Source organism: Vidua macroura, chromosome 1 (assembly GCF_024509145.1).
Source record: "Vidua macroura isolate BioBank_ID:100142 chromosome 1, ASM2450914v1, whole genome shotgun sequence".
Lineage (NCBI taxonomy): Eukaryota > Metazoa > Chordata > Aves > Passeriformes > Viduidae > Vidua > Vidua macroura.
The window spans coordinates 153,515,708-153,535,397 of record NC_071571.1 but is presented as its reverse complement, the minus strand read 5'-3'; the positions used below and the strand labels follow the sequence as shown (position 1 = coordinate 153,535,397).

At 57.2% G+C, this 19,690-nt stretch overlaps 1 protein-coding gene across 1 annotated transcript in view; it reads right to left on the bottom strand.

The window, feature by feature from the left end:
* Nucleotides 1-19,690, bottom strand: part of BOP1 (BOP1 ribosomal biogenesis factor) — a 127,325-nt gene that overhangs the window by 9,142 nt on the left and 98,493 nt on the right. Inside the window, 12 exon segments of the mRNA XM_053983782.1 lie at nt 4,313-4,397; nt 4,478-4,766; nt 6,859-7,039; nt 8,961-9,093; nt 10,396-10,465; nt 11,077-11,157; nt 11,328-11,396; nt 11,398-11,490; nt 12,996-13,028; nt 13,030-13,209; nt 14,992-15,093; nt 16,320-16,437. Coding sequence (XP_053839757.1) covers nt 4,313-4,397; nt 4,478-4,766; nt 6,859-7,039; nt 8,961-9,093; nt 10,396-10,465; nt 11,077-11,157; nt 11,328-11,396; nt 11,398-11,490; nt 12,996-13,028; nt 13,030-13,209; nt 14,992-15,093; nt 16,320-16,437 — 1,434 coding nt within the window.

Here is a 19,690-nt window from a genome sequence, read left to right as displayed (position 1 = left end):
AACACCGGGATAAACACCGGGAAAAACACCGGGATGAACACCGGGAAAAACAACGGGAAAAACGGGAATCGGGGCTCGGAAAAACGGGATAAACACCGGGAAAAACACCGGGATAAACACCGGGATGAACACTGGGATGAACACCGGGATAAACACCAGGAAAAACACCGGGATAAACACCGGGAAAAACACCGGGATGAACACTGGAAAAACACCGGGAAAAACGGGAATCGGGGCTCGGAAAAACGGGATAAACACCGGGAAAAACACCGGGATGAACACCGGGATGAACACCGGGAAAAACACTGGGAAAAACGGGAATCGGGGCTCGGAAAAACGGGATAAACACCGGGAAAAACACCGGGATGAACACCGGGATGAACACCGGGAAAAACACCGGGAAAAACGGGAATCAGAACACAGGAAAACAGGAAAAACACCGGGAAAAACACCGGGATAAACACCGGGATGAACACCGGGAAAAACACCGGGAAAAACACCGGGATGAACACCGGGAAAAACGGGAATCGGGGCTCGGAAAAACGGGATAAACACCGGGAAAAACACCGGGATGAACACCGGGATGACCACCGGGAAAAACAACGGGAAAAACGGGAATCGGGGCTCGGAAAAACGGGATAAACACCGGGAAAAACACCGGGATGAACATCGGGATAAACACCGGGAAAAACACCGGGAAAAATGGGAATCAGAACCTCAGAAAAATGGGATAAACACCAGGATAAACACCGGGATAAACACCGGGATGAACACCGGGATGAACACCGGGATAAACACCAGGAAAAACACCGGGATGAACACCAGGAAAAACACCGGGAAAAACGGGAATCAGAACACAGGAAAACAGGAAAAACACCTGGAAAAACACCGGGATAAACACCGGGATGAACACCGGGATGAACACCGGGAAAAACGGGAATCAGAACACAGGAAAACAGGAAAAACACCTGGAAAAACACCGGGATGAACACCGGGATGAACACCGGGATGAACACCGGGAAAAACGGGAATCAGAACACGGGAAAACAGGAAAAACACCTGGAAAAACACCAGGATAAACACCGGGAAAAACGGGAATCGGGGCTCGGAAAAACGGGATAAACACCGGGAAAAACACCGGGATAAACCCTGGGATAAACGGGAATCAGAGCCCAGGAAAATGGGATAAACACCTGGAAAAACACCAGGATAAACACCAGGAAAAACACAGGGAAAAACACCGGGATAAACACCGGGATGAACACCGGGAAAAACGGGAATCAGAACACGGGAAAACGGGAAAAACACTGGGAAAAACACTGGGATAAACACCGGGATAAACACCGGGAAAAACACCGGGAAAAACACGGGGAAAAACACGGGGAAAAATACCGGGATAAACACCGGGATAAACGGGAATCAGAGCCCAGGAAAATGGGATAAACACCTGGAAAAACACCGGGATGAACACCGGGAAAAACACGGGGAAAAACACCGGGAAAAACGGGAATCAGAACACAGGAAAACGGGAAAAACACTGGGAAAAACACCTGGAAAAACGGGAATCAGAACCCAGGAAAAACGGGAAATAGCACTGGGAAAAACACCAGGAAAACGGGAATCAGAGCCCAGGAAAAACGGGAATTAGAGCCCCGGAAAACGGGATAAACACCGGGAAAAATGGGAATTAGAGCCCGGGAAAATGGGATAGACGCTGGGAAAAACACGGGGAAAAATGGGAATCAGAACCCCGGAAAAACAGGAATTAGCACTGGGATAAACACTGGGAAAAAGGGGAATCAGTGCCTTGGAAAACGGGATGAACACCGGGATAAACACTGTGAAAAACACTGGGATAAACACCAGGAAAAACACGGATAATGATCCAGGAAAAACTGGGATAACTGCCAGGGAAAATGGGATAATGACCCAGGAAAAACCGGGATAATCACTCAGGGAAAACCGGGATAATGACACGGGATAATGTGGGATAACGAGGGAAAATGTGGGATAACAACCTGGGATAATCTGGGGTAACAGCCCAGGAAAAACCGGGATAACAACCCGGGATAATTTGGGGTAACAACCCGGGATAATTTGGGATAATGACCTTGGATAATCTGGGGTAACAACCCGGGATAACATGGGATAAAAACCCGGGATAATTTGGGATAACGACCTGGGAAAATTTGGGATAACAACTTGGGATAATTTGGGGTAACAACCCAGGATAATTTGGGATAACGACCTGGGAAAATTTGGGATAACAACTTGGGATAATTTGGGATAACAACCTGGTATAATTTGGGATAACAAGCCGGGATAATTTGGGATAACGACCTGGGATAATTGGGGATAACAATTCGGGATAATTTGGGATAACGACCTGGGATAATTTGGGATAACAACCAGGGAAAATTTGGGATAACAACCCAGGATAATTTGGAATAACAACTCAGGATAATTTGGGATAACAACCCTGGATAATTTGGGATAACAACTCAGGATAATTTGGGATAACAACCCAGGATAATTTGGGATAACGACCTGGGAAAATCTGGGATAATAACCCTGGATAATTTGGGATAACGACCTGGGATAATTTGGGATAACAACCCTGGATAATTTGGGATAACGACCTGGGAAAATTTGGGATAACAACCAGGATAATTTGGGATAACAACTCAGGATAATTTGGGATAACGACCCAGGATAATTTGGGATAACAACTCGGGATAATTCGGGATAACGACCTTGGATAATTTGGGATAACAACCTGGGATAATTTGGGGTAACAACCCAGGATAATTTGGGATAACAACCTGGGAAAATTTGGGATAACAAGCCGGGATAATTTGGGATAACAACCCAGGATAATTTGGGATAACAACTCGGGATAATTCGGGATAACGACCTTGGATAATTCGGGATAACAACCTGGGATAATTTGGGATAACAACCTGGGATAATTCGGGATAACAACCTGGGATAATTTGGGGTAACAACCCTGGATAATTTGGGATAACAACTCAGGATAATTTGGGATAACGACCCGGGATAATTTGGGATAATGACCTGGGATAATTTGGGATAATGACCTGGTATAATTTGGGATAACAACGTGGGAAAATTTGGGATAACAACCCTGGATAATTTGGGATAACGACCTGGGATAATTTGGGATAACAAGCTGGGATAATTTGGGGTAACAAACCAGGATAATTTGGGATAACAACCCGGGATAATTTGGGATAATGACCTGGGATAATTTGGGATAACAACGTGGGAAAATTTGGGATAACAACCCTGGATAATTTGGGATAACAACTTGGGATAATTTGGGATAACAAGCTGGGATAATTTGGGGTAACAACCCTGGATAATTTGGGATAACAACCCGGGATAATTTGGGATAACGACCCGGGATAATTTGGGATAACGACCTGGGATAATTTGGGATAACGACCAGGGAAAATCTGGGATAACAACCCAGGATAATTTGGGATAACGACCTGGGATAATTTGGGGTAACAACCCAGGATAATTTGGGGTAACAACTCAGGATAATTTGGGATAACGACCTGGGATAATTTGGGATAACAACCCAGGATAATTTGGGATAACAACTCGGGATAATTCAGGATAACGACCTTGGATAATTCGGGATAACAACCCGGGATAATTTGGGATAACAACCCAGGATAATTTGGGATAACAACCCGGGATAATTTGGGATAACAAGCCGGGATAATTTGGGATAACGACCTGGGAAAATCTGGGATAACAACTTGGGATAATTCGGGATATCGACCTGGGATAATTCGGGATAACAACTCAGGATAATTTGGGATAACAAGTCGGGATAATTTGGGATAACTACCTGGGATAATTTGGGATAACAACTCAGGATAATTTGGGGTAACAACCCAGGATAATTTGGGATAACGACCTGGGATAATTTGGGATAACAACCTGGTAAAATTTGGGATAACAACCCTGGATAATTTGGGATAACGACCTGGGATAATTGGGGATAACAACCCAGGATAATTTGGGATAACAAGCCGGGATAATTTGGAATAACAACTCAGGATAATTTGGGGATAACAACCCAGGATAATTTGGGATAACAACCCAGGAAAATGTGGGACAACCACCCGGGCTAAGGAAGGAACACTCCCATCCCCACAGAAACCTGGGACAAGCCGGGATTTGCGGCCGCCAGGGAGAGCCGGGACACCGGGAACGCTCCCAGGACGACCCCGGCGGATCCCGGCGGATCCCGGGAAGCGGCGGGAATGCCGGCACTCACCGCAGCAGCCGGTAGGGCCGCGTGGACAGGTCCAGGTCAAACCAGGCCAGCTTGCTGTCGTAGCTCCCGCAGATCACGTTGTCCCCTAGGGAAAAACCCCGGAGTCAGCGGGATGCCCGGATTCCCGCGGGGGGGATCCCGGCGTTCCCGGGGGCGATCCCGCACCTCCGGGGTGCACGGCCATGCTGGAGATCCACTGGCAGTTGCTCTGGAGTTTCTTGGTGAGCTCCTGGCGGAGCAGGTTGTAGATCCGCACGGATCGCTGGGAAGCCACCAGGAAGTAGGGCCGGAGCGGGTGGAAGCGCACGCACTGGATCATTCCCGGGCTCTTCCGGAAGGGATTCTGGCTCCAGCGCCGGCTGCTCTGGTGGATCAGCACCTGCCGGCCGCCGGGGTTCCGCACCACCGAGGCCCAGTAATCGCCCTTGCCGTGCCACGTCACCTGCGTCACCGGCTGGGAATGGAAATGGGATCGGGAATGGGATTGGGAATGGGATTGGGAATGGGAATGGGATCCGGCTGAGATCCCAAAATCCTGACCCTCTGGATCACCACCGAGGCCCAGTAATCGCCCTTGCCGTGCCACGTCACCTGCGTCACCGGCTGGGAATGGAAATGGGATCGGGAATGGGAATGGGATCCGGGTGAGATCCCGGGATCCCGACCCTATGGATCACCACCCAGGCCCGGGAATCGCCCTTGCCGTGCCACGTCACCTGCGTCACCGGCTGGGAATGGAAATGGGATCGGGATTGGGATTGGGAATGAGAACAGGAATGGGATCCGGGTGAGATCCCGACCCTCTGGATCACCACCCAGGCCCGGGAATTGCCCTGGCTGTGCCACGTCACCTGCGGGAATGGAAATGGGATCGGGATCGGGAATGGGATCTGGGTGAGATCCCGACCCTCTGGATCACCACTGGGGCCTGGGAATTGCCCTGGCTGTGCCACGTCACCTGCGTCACCGGCTGGGAATGGAATGGGATTGGGGATGGGATCCAGGTGAGATCCCGAAATCCCAAACCTCTGGATCACCACCAAGGTCTGGGAATCGCCCTTGCCGTGCCACGTCACCTGCGTCACTGGCTGGGAATGGAATGGGATCGGGAATGGGAATGGGATCCGGGTGAGACCCCAAAATCCCAACCCTATGGATCACCACCCAGGCCCGGGAATCGCCCTGGCCGTGCCACGTCACCTGCGTCACCGGCTGGGAATGGAATGGGATCGGGATTGGGAACGGGAATGGGATCCAGGTGAGATCCCGACCCTCTGGATCACCACCCAGGCCCGGGAATCGCCCTTGCCGTGCCACGTCACCTGCGTCACCGGCTGGGAATGGAAATGGGATCGGGATTGGGAACGGGAATGGGATTGGGAATGGGATTGGTATTGGGAATGGGATCTGGGTGAGATCCCAAAATCCTGACCCTCTGGATCACCACCCAGGCCCGGGAATCGCCCTGGCTGTGCCACGTCACCTGCGTCACCGGCTGGGAATGGGAATGGGATTGGGAATGGGAACGGGAATGGGATCCGGCTGAGATCCCAAAATCCTGACCCTCTGGATCACCACCGAGGCCCAGTAATCGCCCTTGCCGTGCCACGTCACCTGCGTCACCGGCTGGGAATGGAATGGGATCGGGAATGGGATTGGGAATGGGATCCGGGTGAGATCCCAAAATCCTGACCCTCTGGATCACCACTGGGGCCTGGGAATTGCCCTGGCCGTGCCACGTCACCTGTGTCACCGGCTGGGAATGGAATGGGATTGGAATGGGATTGGGAATGGGATCCGGGTGAGATCCCAATCCTATGGATCATCACTGAGACCCAGTAATCGCCCTTGCCGTGCCACGTCACCTGCGTCACCGGCTGGGAATGGAAATGGGATTGGGAATGGGATCCGGGTGAGATCCCGACCCTATGGATCACCACCCAGGCCCGGGAATCGCCCTTGCCGTGCCACGTCACCTGCGTCACCGGCTGGGAATGGAAATGGGATCGGGATTGGGATTGGGAATGGGATCCAGGTGTGATCCCAAGATCCCGACCCTCTGGATCACCACCAGGGCACAGGAATCGCCCTGGCCGTGCCACGTCACCTGCGTCACCGGCTGGGAATGGAATGGGATCGGGAATGGGAATGGGATCCGGGTGAGATCCCGACCCTCTGGATCACCACTGGGGCCCGGGAATCGCCCTGGCTGTGCCACGTCACCTGCGTCACCGGCTGGGAATGGGAATGGGATTGGGAATGGGATCCAGGTGAGATCCCAAAATCCCAAACCTCTGGATCACCACCAAGGTCTGGGAATCGCCCTTGCCGTGCCACGTCACCTGCGTCACCGGCTGGGAATGGGAATGGGATTGGGAATGGGATTGGGAATGGGATCGGGAATGAGAACAGGAATGGGATCTGGGTGAGATCCCGAGATCCTGACCCTCTGGATCACCACCAGGGCACAGGAATCGCCCTGGCCGTGCCACGTCACCTGCGTCACCGGCTGGGAAGGGGAATGGGATTGGGAATGCCGATCCCACCTTGTCGTGCTGCACCAGCAGCCGGATCCCCTTCCCGCGCTCCTCGGGGCCGGCCGGGATCCACCGCACCGGCTGGATCCGCTCCTCCTCCGGAGCTTCCCAGGAATCCAGGAGCTGATCCGTGGCCGCCACCAGCAGCCGGTCCCCGAGGCCCGGATTCACCAGGAGCACCTGCTCATCCCTGGGGAACGGGAAATCCGGGATCAGGGGGAACCCTCTGGGATCGGGGAACCCTCCGGGATCAGGGAATCCTTCGGGGTCAGGGAACCCTCTGGGATCAGGGAATCCTCCCCAGAAGCAGCTGCTCGTTCCCAGAGAATGGGAAATCTGGGATCAGGGGGAAATCCGGGATCGGGGGGATCTGGGATCAGGGAACCCTCTGTGATCAGGGAATCCTTTCCAGGTGCTCATCCCTAGGGATTGGGATCAGGGGGAATCTGGGATCAAGGGAGTTCTTCCTGAGCCCCTCATCGGGTGGGATGGGATCGGGATTGGGACCAGGATTGGGATCGGGATTGGGATGGAGATCTGGACATGGTGGGGGGGGATTTGTGGGATCTGCCAGGTGCCAGGACATTCCACAGGGAGGGAATAATGAGGGAAAAGGAGGGAACAGGGTGGGAATATCAGGAGGGAATAGGGAGGGAAAACGGATGGAATTAGGAAGGAATAGGGAGGGAATGAGGAGGGAAAATGCAGGGAATAAGGTGGGAATAATGAGGGAATGAGGAGGGAACTGGGTGGGAAGAAAGGAGGGAATGAGGAGGGAATCGAGTGGGAATAAGGGAAAATGCAAAGGGAATGGGAAGGGAATGAGCAGGGATAAGGCCAGTGCTGGATTTGGCCATTCCAAGGTGGCCGGGATTGGGATCGGGATTGGGATCGGGATGAGGGTGCCCCAAGCTCCAGGCATGGCATGAAGTCTCTCTGGCAGAAGATCTGGGATCTCCAGAGGAAAATCCGGGAATGATCCCTGGAAATGATCCTAGGGGAAGGAGCACTGGGGGAGGTCACAGACACGGCCACCAGGCAGATCCTGGCATTGGGATTCCAGGGAAATCTGGGAAGGATCCCCGGGGATGAGCCCTGGAGGAACTCACACGGCCACCAGGCAGAGGGAGGGGTTGGGATTCCAGGGAAATCTGGGAATGATCCCTGGGAATGATCCCTGGGAATTCATACAGCCACCAGGCAGATGGAGGGGTTGGGATTCCAGGGAAATCTGGGAATGATCCCTGGGGAATGATCCCAGAGGACTCACATGGCCACCAGGCAGAGGGAGGGGTTGGGATTCCAGGGAAATCTGGGAATGATCCCTGGGGAATGATCCCTGGGAATGACCCCAGAGGACTCACACGGCCACCAGGCAGAGGAAGGGGTTGGGATTCCAGGGAAATCTGGGAATGATCCCTGGGAAGGATCCCTGGGAATTCATACAGCCACCAGGCAGATGGAGGGGTTGGGATTCCAGGGAAATCTGGGAATGATCCCTGGGAATGATCCCTGGGGAACTCACACGGCCACCAGGCAGAGGGAAGGGTTGGGATTCCAGGGAAATCTGGGAATGATCCCTGGAAAGGATCCCTGGGAAGGATCCCTGGGAATGACCCCAGAGGACTCACACGGCCACCAGGCAGAGGGAGGGGTGGGGATTCCAGGGAAATCTGGGAAGGATCCCTGGGGAATGATCCCTGGGGATGATCCCAGGGGAAGTCACATGGCCACAGCCACCAGGCAGATGGAGGGGTTGGGATTCCAGGGAAATCTGGGAGTGATCCCAGGGGGAACTCACACGGCCACGGCCACCAGGCAGAGGGAGGGGTTGGGATTCCAGGGAAATCTGGGAATGATCCCAGGGGGAACTCACACGGCCACGGCCACCAGGCAGATGGAGGGGTTGGGATTCCAGGGAAATCTGGGAATGATCCCTGGGAATGATCCCTGGGAATTCATACAGCCACCAGGCAGAGGGAGGGGTTGGGATTCCAGGGAAATCTGGGAATGATCCCTGGGAATGATCCCTGGGAATTCATACAGCCACCAGGCAGAGGGAGGGGTTGGGATTCCAGGGAAATCTGGGAATGATCCCAGGGGGAACTCACACGGCCACGGCCACCAGGCAGAGGGAGGGGTTGGGATTCCAGGCCACGCTCTTGACCACGGATCCGACGGGAAGCGTGCGGAGGCAGCGCGCCGTGCTCACCTCCCAGAACCGCACCGTGCCGTCGTCGGAGCCTGCGGACACCGACGGCGAGAACGGGATAACGGGATAACGGGATAACGGGATAACGGGGATGGGATAATGGGGATGGGACAATGGGAATGGGTTTGGGAATGGGAAAATGGCATTGGGGATGGGATAATGGGAATGAGGATGAGATAATGGGAATGGGAGATGGGGAGGGGATAATGGGGATGGGTTTGGGAATGGGAAAATGGGATTGGGGATGGGATAATGGGAATGGGATTGGGAATGGGATAATGGGATTGGGAATGGGAAAATGGGATTGGGGATGGGATAATGGGATTGGGAATGGGAATGGGATAATGGGATTGGGGATGGGATAATGGGAATGGGATTGGGGATGGGAAAATGGGATTGGGGATGGGATAATGGGATTGGGAATGGGAATGGCAAAATGGGATTGGGGATGGGATAATGGGAATGGGAATGGGAATGGCAAAATGGGATTGGGGATGGGATAATGGGAATGGGGATGAGATAATGGGATTGGGAATGGGGATGGGATAATGGGGATGGGAATGGGATAATGGGATTGGGAATGGGAATGGGAAAATGGGATTGGGGATGGGACAATGGGAATGGGATTGGGAATGGGAAAATGGGATTGGGGATGGGATAATGGGAATGAGGATGAGATAATGGGAATGGGAGATGGGGAGGGGATAATGGGAATGGGATTGGGGAAGGGATAATGGGAATGGAGATGGGATAATGGGATTGGGAATGGGATAATGGGAATGGGGATGGGAATGGGATAATGGGATGGGAATGGGATAATGGGAATGGGGATGCAGAGGGGATAATGGGAATGGGATTGGGAATGGGATAAGGGAGTAATGGGATAATGGGATGGGAATGGGAACAGGACGGGAATGGGATGGAAATGGGAATGGGGATGGGATTGGGATTGGGATAACAGGAATGGAATTGGGAATGGGATAATGGGAATGGGATAACGGGATTAGGGTTGAGATTAGGAATTGGAATACTGGGATAATGGGAATGGGATTGGGAATGGGATACTGGGATAACAGAATTGGGATAATGGGATTGGGAATGGGATAACGGGAATGGGACCGGGACCCCAGAGCAGCTGGAACAGCTCCGGAGTTTTCCAGAGGCGCCGCAGGATGGGGCCAATCCCAGGATCCCCCCCAGAGCCGAGGTTGGGATTTTCCAGACGGGAAAAGCCCCGATCCCAAAGCTGGCCCCGGAGCAGCTCCGGGTGGAGCGGGGCTGTGGATCCATGGGATTTATCCCGGGAATTCCTGATCCAGGGGGCGGATCCGTACCTGACACCAACCACTGCCCGCTGGGGGAGACGCTCAGGGTCCGCACCAGGCTGGAATGGCCGTGGTAAATCTGGGAAAAAAAAACGGGAATGAGGGAGAATCCCAAATCCCGGGAGCTCCCTGGCAGCCTCCAGGAGCTGCTCCGGAATCCTCGGGAAGGAGGAGGAAGTTGGGATTTTGGGAAGGCAGGAGGAATTTGGGATCTGGAGGGAGCACGGCCAAAACCACCCCATCCCACATCCACAGGGATGGGAATTCCAGCTGGGAATGAGGATTCCAGCCCGGAATTCCAGCCCTTTCCAGGGGAATGTTCCCAAAAATCCCAAGCCGAGGCCGTTCCCCGGGTCCTGTCTCTGTTCCCTGGGAGCAGATCCCACCCTGGATCCCCCTGGATCCCTTCAATCCCGCTTTTCTCTGGGATGAGCCCCCCAAGATCCCTCAGCCGCTCGCAGGAAGTTCTCCGGAGCCATTCCCAAAAATCCCAGGAAACAGGGGGATCCTTCCCAGCCCCATTTTCCAGGAAATCCCGGGAACATCTCCCCGAGCCGCAGGAATTCCAGCTGGGATCAGCCCCTTTTCCCAGCTTCTCCTGGGAATCCTCGTCCTCAGTTCCTGCTTCCCGAGGCCCGAAATCCCAGAATTCCACCAAATTCCAGGGGAACATTCCCGAAAATCCCTCACCAGGGCCTGGGTGGTGGGGAAGGGCTGCAGATCCCTCGGCCGGGGAAGTTTGGGAATGAGATCCTCGGGATCCACGTTGACCTGCGGGATGGACACCACACAAATCCCAGCTGCTCCCGACCCTCCGGAGCTTCCCGGGAAGCCATTCCCAGCTCCGGCTGGGAATTCCCGGCACGGGCGGGAACGCCGGGCCGGCGTTCCCGGCCCCGCATTCCCGATTTTTTTTTTCCCCCGGGATTTGGGATGCCCACCCGCATCTTGCGCTGCCGGGGGCACAGGTAGAGGTCGAGGCAGCGCTCGAAGCGCTCGTGGATGAAGCGGGGAATAGGCGGGAACGGCGCGCAGGCTCCGGAATTTCTGCGGGATGAAGTTCAGGCGCCGCTCGGCCGGCTCCTGCTGCTCCCAGGCCAGCTTCTGCGGGAATTCCGGGAGTGGGAACCGTGGGGATGGGATAATAATGGGGATAATGGGGATGGGAAAAACGGGAATGGGGATGGGAGTGGGAATGGGAATGGATCCAACTGGGAATGGGAATGGAATGGGAATGGGATTGGGAATGAGGGTAGGATTGGGAAGGGGAATGTGGATGGGAATGGGAACGGGAATGGGGATGGGAAAAATGGGAATGGGGATGGGAATGGGGATGGGAATGGGATTGGGAAAAATGGGAATGGGAGTGGGATTGGGAATGAGGGTAGGATTGGGAATGGGAATGTGGATGGGAATGGGAACGGGAATGGGGATGGGAATGGGATTGGGAATGGGAAAAATGGGAATGGGATTGGGAATGGGATTGGGAAAAATGGGAATGGGAGTGGGATTGGGAATGAGGGTAGGATTGGGAATGGGAATGTGGATGGGAATGGGAACGGGAATGGGGATGGGAATGGGATTGGGAATGGGAAAAATGGGAATGGGGATGGGAATGGGATTGGGAATGGGAAAAATGGGAATGGGATAATGGGAATGGGATTGGGAAAAGGATGGATCCAACTGGGAATGGGAATGGAATGGAATGGGATGGGAATGAGGATAGGATTGAGAATGGGAATGGGATTGGGAATGAGGATGGGATGGGGAATGAGGATGGGATGGGGAATGGGAATGGGGATGGCAATGGGAATGGCAGTGGGAATGGGAATGGGATTGGGGATGGGAAAAATGGGAATGGGAAATGGGAATGAGGATGGGATTGGGAATGGGAAATGGGAATGGGAAATGGGAATGGGATTGGGAATGAGGATGGGATTGGGAATGGGATTGGAAATGGGAAAAATGTGAATGGGATTGGGGATGGGACTGGGAAAATGGAAATGGGAACAGAATGGGAATGATGGGGCTGGGATGAGGATGAGGATGGGAATGGGAATGGGAATGGGATGGGAAGTCCTGGGCTCGGGAAGAGCCCTGGGTTGGGATCACTCCCATCAGCAGCTCCTTGGCCAGGATTTTCCAGCCTCCTCATCCCATCGGGATCTTTCCATCCTCATCCCAATGGAGCTTTCCCACCCTCCCCATCCCACGGGGACATTTCCGCCCTCCTCACCTTTTCCACCCTGATCCCGCTGGAGCTTTTCCCACCGGGATTTCCCTGCCCGTTCTCCCCCCCCCATCCATCCCCTCCGGATTCAAATCCCACTCCAGGGCCTCTCCCAGTTATCCAGGGACACCCCAATCCCTGGGGAGCAACCCCAAATCTCCCTTCATTCCACGGGATCCTGGAATGCTCCGGGTGGGAATCGGGAGCTGATCCCATTCCGTGGGCAGCGACAATTCCCGGAACTCATCCCCCACCAACCGCCGGGATGAAACATCCCACAGATTCCCTGGAAAAGCCCTTCCAGACTCAACGTGATCCCCCCCAAATCCCCTCCACGGAGCAGCCCCGTGGGACCTCCTGGAATTCCCGGCGTTCCCACCTCCTCGGGGCTGAGCAGGAATTCCGGGGGGGGGGTTGTAGGACTCGGCGTGGCCCGGCAGCGGGATTTTGGGAGCGGGGACGTGCATCTTGTGCCGGCCCAGCACGGAGTTGGGATCCTCCTGAGCCCACAGGTCGTAAAACGTGGGAACGTTTTCCTTGGGCTTCCGGGGCTGGATCCAGCCCATCTTGATGGCGTGGACCAGCTTGGAGACCTGCGGAGCATTCCCGGGATTTGGGGAGGGGCCGCGAGGAGAGTTTTCCATCATCCTCCTCATCCCAGCGGAGCTTTTCCAACCTCCTCAGCTTTCCATGGATCCTCCTGATCCCACCTGGATCTTTCCAATCTCCTGATCACACCGGGATCTTTCCAATCTCCTGATCCCATCTGGATCTTTCCAATCTCCTGATCCCACCAGCATCTTCCCAATCTCCTGATCCCATCTGGATCTTTCCAAGATCTCCTCATCCCACCGGAGCTTTTCCACCCTCCTCATCTTTCCATGGATCCTCCTGATCCCACCAGGATCTTTCCATCCTCCTCATCCCACCGGAGCTTTTCCACCCTCCTCAGCTTTCCATGGATCCTCCTGACCCCACCTGGATCTTCCCAATCTCCTCATCCCACCAGGATCTTTCCATCCTCCTCATCCCACCAGAGCTTTTCCACCCTCAGCTTTCCATGGATCCTCCTGATCCCATCTGGATCTTCCCAATCTCCTGATCCCATCTGGATCTTTCCATCCTCCTCATCCCACCGGTGCTTTTCCACCCTCCTCAGCTTTCCATGGATCCTCCTGATCCCACCTGGATCTTCCCAATCTCCTGATCCCATCTGGATCTTTCCAAGATCTCCTCATCCCACCGGAGCTTTTCCACCCTCCTCAGCTTTCCATGGATCCTCCTGATCCCACCTGGATCTTTCCAATCTCCTGATCCCACCAGGATCTTTCCAATCTCCTGATCCCATCTGGATCTTTCCAATCTCCTGATCCCACCAGCATCTTCCCAATCTCCTGATCCCATCTGGATCTTTCCAAGATCTCCTCATCCCACTGGAGCTTTTCCACCCTCCTCAGCTTTCCATGGATCCTCCTGATCCCACCAGGATCTTTCCATCCTCCTCATCCCACCAGAGCTTTTCCACCCTCCTCAGCTTTCCATGGATCCTCCTGATCCCATCTGGATCTTTCCAATCTCCTGATCCCACCAGGATCTTTCCATCCTCCTCATCCCACCGGTGCTTTTCCACCCTCCTCAGCTTTCCATGGATCCTCCTGATCCCACCTGGATCTTCCCAATCTCCTGATCCCATCTGGATCTTTCCAAGATCTCCTCATCCCACCGGAGCTTTTCCACCCTCCTCAGCTTTCCATGGATCCTCCTGATCCCACCAGGATCTTTCCAATCTCCTGATTCCATCTGGATCTTTCCAAACTCCTGATCACACCTGGATCTTCCCAATCTCCTGATCCCATCTGGGATCAATCCATTGGGATCTTTCCATCCTCCTGAGCTTCCCATCCTCCTCATCCCACCAGGATCTTTCCATCCTCCTCATCCCACCAGAGCTTTTCCACCCTCCTCAGCTTTTCACAGATCCTCCTCATCCCACCAGGATCTTTCCATCCTCTTCATCCCACCAGGATATTTCCAATCTCCTCATCCCACTGGGATCTTCCTGCCCTCCTCAGTTTTTCCAGTCTCCTCATCCCACTGGGATCTTTCCAATCCCCTCGTCCCACTGGAATCTTTCCACCCTCTTCAGCTTTTCCACCCTCCTGATCCCACCAGGATCTTTCCAATCTCCTGATTCCATCTGGATCTTTCCAAACTCCTGATCCCACCAGGATCTTTCCAAACTCCTCATCCCACCAGGATCTTCCCAATCTCCTGATCCCACCAGGACCTTTCCATCCTTCCCATCCCGCCGGGATCTTCCCACCCTCCTCAGCTTTCCCACCCGGATCTCCCCCCGGAATTCCGGCCTCTCCCACCTTCTCCTTCTCCACCAGGGAAGGGATGAAGCTCCGTTTGTCCGCGGGCCGGTTGGTCACCGGGTGGATCCGCACCTCGTGGCTGAAGAAATCCACGGCCGGCTGGAAAACCGGGAACGCTCAGCCCCCCAGCCCGCATTCCCAATGGGAATTCCATCCCTGGGGCCTCGCCTCCCACATTCCCGATGGGAATTCTGCCCCCAGGACCTCCCCTTTCCTCATTCCTGGTGGGAATTCTGTCCCCAGAGCCTCCCCTCCCGCATTCCCAATGGGAATTCCATCCCTGAGGCCTCCCGTCCCACATTCCCAATGGGAATTCCATCCCTTTGGCCTCCCCCGGGGCACTCCCGTTGGGAATTCCATCCCTGGGGCTTCCCCATGGGCATGTCCGGTGGGAATTCCTCCCTGTTCCCGTTGGGAATTCCATCCCTTGGGGTTTCCTGTCCCACATTCCCATTGGGAATTCCATCCCTGGGGCCTCCCCATGGGCATGTCCGGTGGGAATTCCGCCCTATTCCCATTGGGAATTCCATCCCTGGGGCCTCTCTAGGGGCATTCCCGTTGGGAATTCCATCCCTGGGGCCTCCCCTGGGGCGCTCCTTTGGGAATTCCATCCCTGGGGCCTCCCCATGGGCATTCCCGGTGGGAATTCCGCCCTATTCCCAGCAGGAATTCCATCCCTGGGGTCTCCTGTCCAACATTCCCAGCAGGAATTCCATCCCTGGGGCCTCCCCTGGGGCGCTCCCGTTGGGAATTCCATCCCTGGGGCTTCCCCATGGGCATGTCCGGTGGGAATTCCTCCCTGTTCCCGTTGGGAATTCCATCCCTTGGGGTTTCCTGTCCCACATTCCCATTGGGAATTCCATCCCTGGGACCTCCCCATGGGCATGTCCGGTGGGAATTCCACCCTATTCCCAGCAGGAATTCCATCCCTGGGGTCTCCTGTCTGACATTCCCGTTGGGAATTCCATCCCTGGGGCCTCCCCTGGGGCGCTCCCATTGGGAACTCCATCCCTGGGGCCTCCCCATGGGCATGTCCGGTGGGAATTCCGCCCTATTCCCGTTGGGAATTCCATCCCTGGGGCCTCTCCATGGGCATGTCTCGTGGGAATTCTGCCCTATTCCCGTTGGGAATTCCATCCCTGGGGCCTCTCTAGGGGCGTTCCCGTTGGGAATTCCATCCCTGGGGCCTCCCCATGGGCATGTCCGGTGGGAATTACGCCCCATTCCCGTTGGGAATTCCATCCCTGGGGCCTCCCCTTGCAGCATTCCTGCTGGGAATTCCATCCCATTCCCGTCCCACGCTCCCGCCGGGAGGTGGGGCTGACCTCGTAGGGGTCGAAGTTGACGTCCCCGAAGTGGCCGCGCTGCAGGCGCCGGATCAGCTCCAGCTGCTCCTCCGACAGCGGCACCTCCGCCCCCGTCTGCCGGTCCTGCACCGTGCGCCTGCCGGCGGCGCCGCCACATCCACACCGGGACGCCGGCACGGGGGGGCGGCGCACACCGGGATGGGACTGGGACACCGGGATACGGGGCAGGGACACCGGGATATGGGGGAGGGACACCGGGATATGGGGGACGCACAGCGGGATATGGGGGACACGCCGCCACATCCACACCGGGACACCGGCACGGGGGCGGCACACACCGGGATGGGATTGGGACACCGGGATATGGGGGAGGGACACCGGGATATGGGGGACACTGGGATATGGGGGACACTGGGATGGGATTGGGACACCGGGATGGGATTGGGACACCAGGATACGGGGGAGGGACACCGGGATATGGGGGAGGGACACCGGGATATGGGGGAGGGACACCGGGATATGGGGGACACGCTGCCACATCCACACCGGGACACCGGCACGGGGGCGGCGCACACCGGGATGGGATTGGGACACCGGGATATGGGGGAGGGACACCGGGATACGGGGGAGGGACACCGGGATATGGGGGACGCACACCGGGATGGGACTGGGACACCGGGATATGGGGGAGGGACACCGGGATATGGGGGACACGCCGCCACATCCACACCGGGACACCGGCACGGGGGCGGCGCACACCGGGATGGGATTGGGACACCGGGATGGGATTGGGACACCGGGATGGGATTGGGACACCGGGATATGGGGGAGGGACACCGGGATATGGGGGACGCACACCGGGATATGGGGGAGGGACACCGGGATACGGGGGAGGGACACCGGGATATGGGGGACGCACACCGGGATATGGGGGACACGCCGCCACATCCACACCGGGACGCCGGCACGGGGGGGCGGCGGACACCGGGATGGGACTGGGACACTGGGATGGGATTGGGACACCGGGATGTGGGGGAGGGACACCGGGATGGGACTGGGACACCGGGATGGGATTGGGACACCGGGATATGGGGGAGGGACACCGGGATGGGATTGGGACACCGGGATATGGGGGAGGGACACCGGGATATGGGGGAGGGACACCGGGATGGGACTGGGACACCGGGATATGGGGGAGGGACACCGGGATATGGGGGACGCACACCGGGATGCGGGGGACACGCTGCCACATCCACACCGGGACGCCGGCACGGGGGGGCGACGCACACCGGGATGGGACTGGGACACCGGGACACGGGGCAGGGACACCGGGATATGGGGGAGGGACACCGGAATACGGGGGAGGGACACCGGGATATGTGGGACACGCCGCCACATCCACACCGGGACACCGGCACGGAGGCGGCACACACCAGGATGGGACTGGGACACGGGGATACGGGGCAGGGACACCGGGATACGGGGGAGGGACACCGGGATATGGGGGACACCGGGATATGGGGGACGCACACCGGGATGGGACTGGGACACCGGGATATGGGGGAGGGACACCGGGATATGGGATGGGACACCGGGATGGGATTGGGACACCGGGATATGGGGGAGGGACACCGGGATGGGATTGGGACACCGGGATACGGGGGAGGGACACCGGGATATGGGATGGGACACCAGGATATGGGGGAGGGACACCGGGATATGGGGGAGGGACACCGGGATGTGGGGGACACCGGGATGGGGGGGACACCGGGATATGGGGGAGGGACACCGGGATGGGATTGGGACACCGGGATACGGGGGAGGGACACCGGGATACGGGGCAGGGACACCGGGATACGGGGGAGGGACACCGGGATATGGGGGAGGGACACCGGGATGTGGGGGAGGGACACCGGGATGCGGGGGACACGCCGCCACATCCACACCGGGACACCGGCGCGGGGGCGGCGCACACCGGGATGTGGGGGACACTGGGATATGGGGGAGGGACACCGGGATGGGACTGGGACACCGGGATATGGGGGAGGGACACTGGGGTGGGAGGGACACCGGGATGGGATTGGGACACCGGGATATGGGGGACACCGGGATATGGGGGAGGGACACCGGGATATGGGGGACACGCCGCCACATCCACACCGGGACACCGGCACGGGGGCGGCGCACACCGGGATGGGACTGGGACACCGGGATACGGGGCAGGGACACCGGGATACGGGGGAGGGACACCGGGATATGGGGGAGGCACACCGGGATATGGGGGACGCACAGCGGGATATGGGGGACACGCCGCCACATCCACACCGGGACACCGGCACGGGGGCGGTGCACACCGGGATGGGACTGGGACACCGGGATACGGGGCAGGGACACCGGGATACGGGGGAGGGACACCGGGATACGGGGGAGGGACACCGGGATATGGGGGAGGGACACCGGGATATGGGGGACGCACACCGGGATATGGGGGAGGGACACCGGGATACGGGGGAGGGACACCGGGATATGGGGGACGCACACCGGGATATGGGGGACACGCCGCCACATCCACACCGGGACGCCGGCACGGGGGGGCGGCGGACACCGGGATGGGACTGGGACACCGGGATACGGGGCAGGGACACCGGGATATGGGGGAGGGACACCGGGATGGGACTGGGACACCGGGATGGGATTGGGACACCGGGATATGGGGGAGGGACACCGGGATGGGATTGGGACACCGGGATATGGGGGAGGGACACCGGGATATGGGGGAGGGACACCGGGATGGGACTGGGACACCGGGATATGGGGGAGGGACACCGGGATATGGGGGAGGGACACCGGGATGGGACTGGGACACCGGGATGCGGGGGACACGCTGCCACATCCACACCGGGACGCCGGCACGGGGGGGCGACGCACACCGGGATGGGACTGGGACACCGGGATACGGGGCAGGGACACCGGGATATGGGGGAGGGACACCGGGATACGGGGGAGGGACACCGGGATATGGGGGACACCGGGATATGGGGGACGCACACCGGGATGGGACTGGGACACCGGGATATGGGGGAGGGACACCGGGATATGGGATGGGACACCGGGATGGGATTGGGACACCGGGATATGGGGGAGGGACACCGGGATGGGATTGGGACACCGGGATACGGGGGAGGGACACCGGGATATGGGATGGGACACCGGGATATGGGGGAGGGACACCGGGATATGGGGGAGGGACACCGGGATGTGGGGGAGGGACACCGGGATGGGGGGGACACGCCGCCACATCCACACCGGGACACCGGCGCGGGGGCGGCGCACACCGGGATGTGGGGGACACTGGGATATGGGGGAGGGACACCGGGATGGGATTGGGA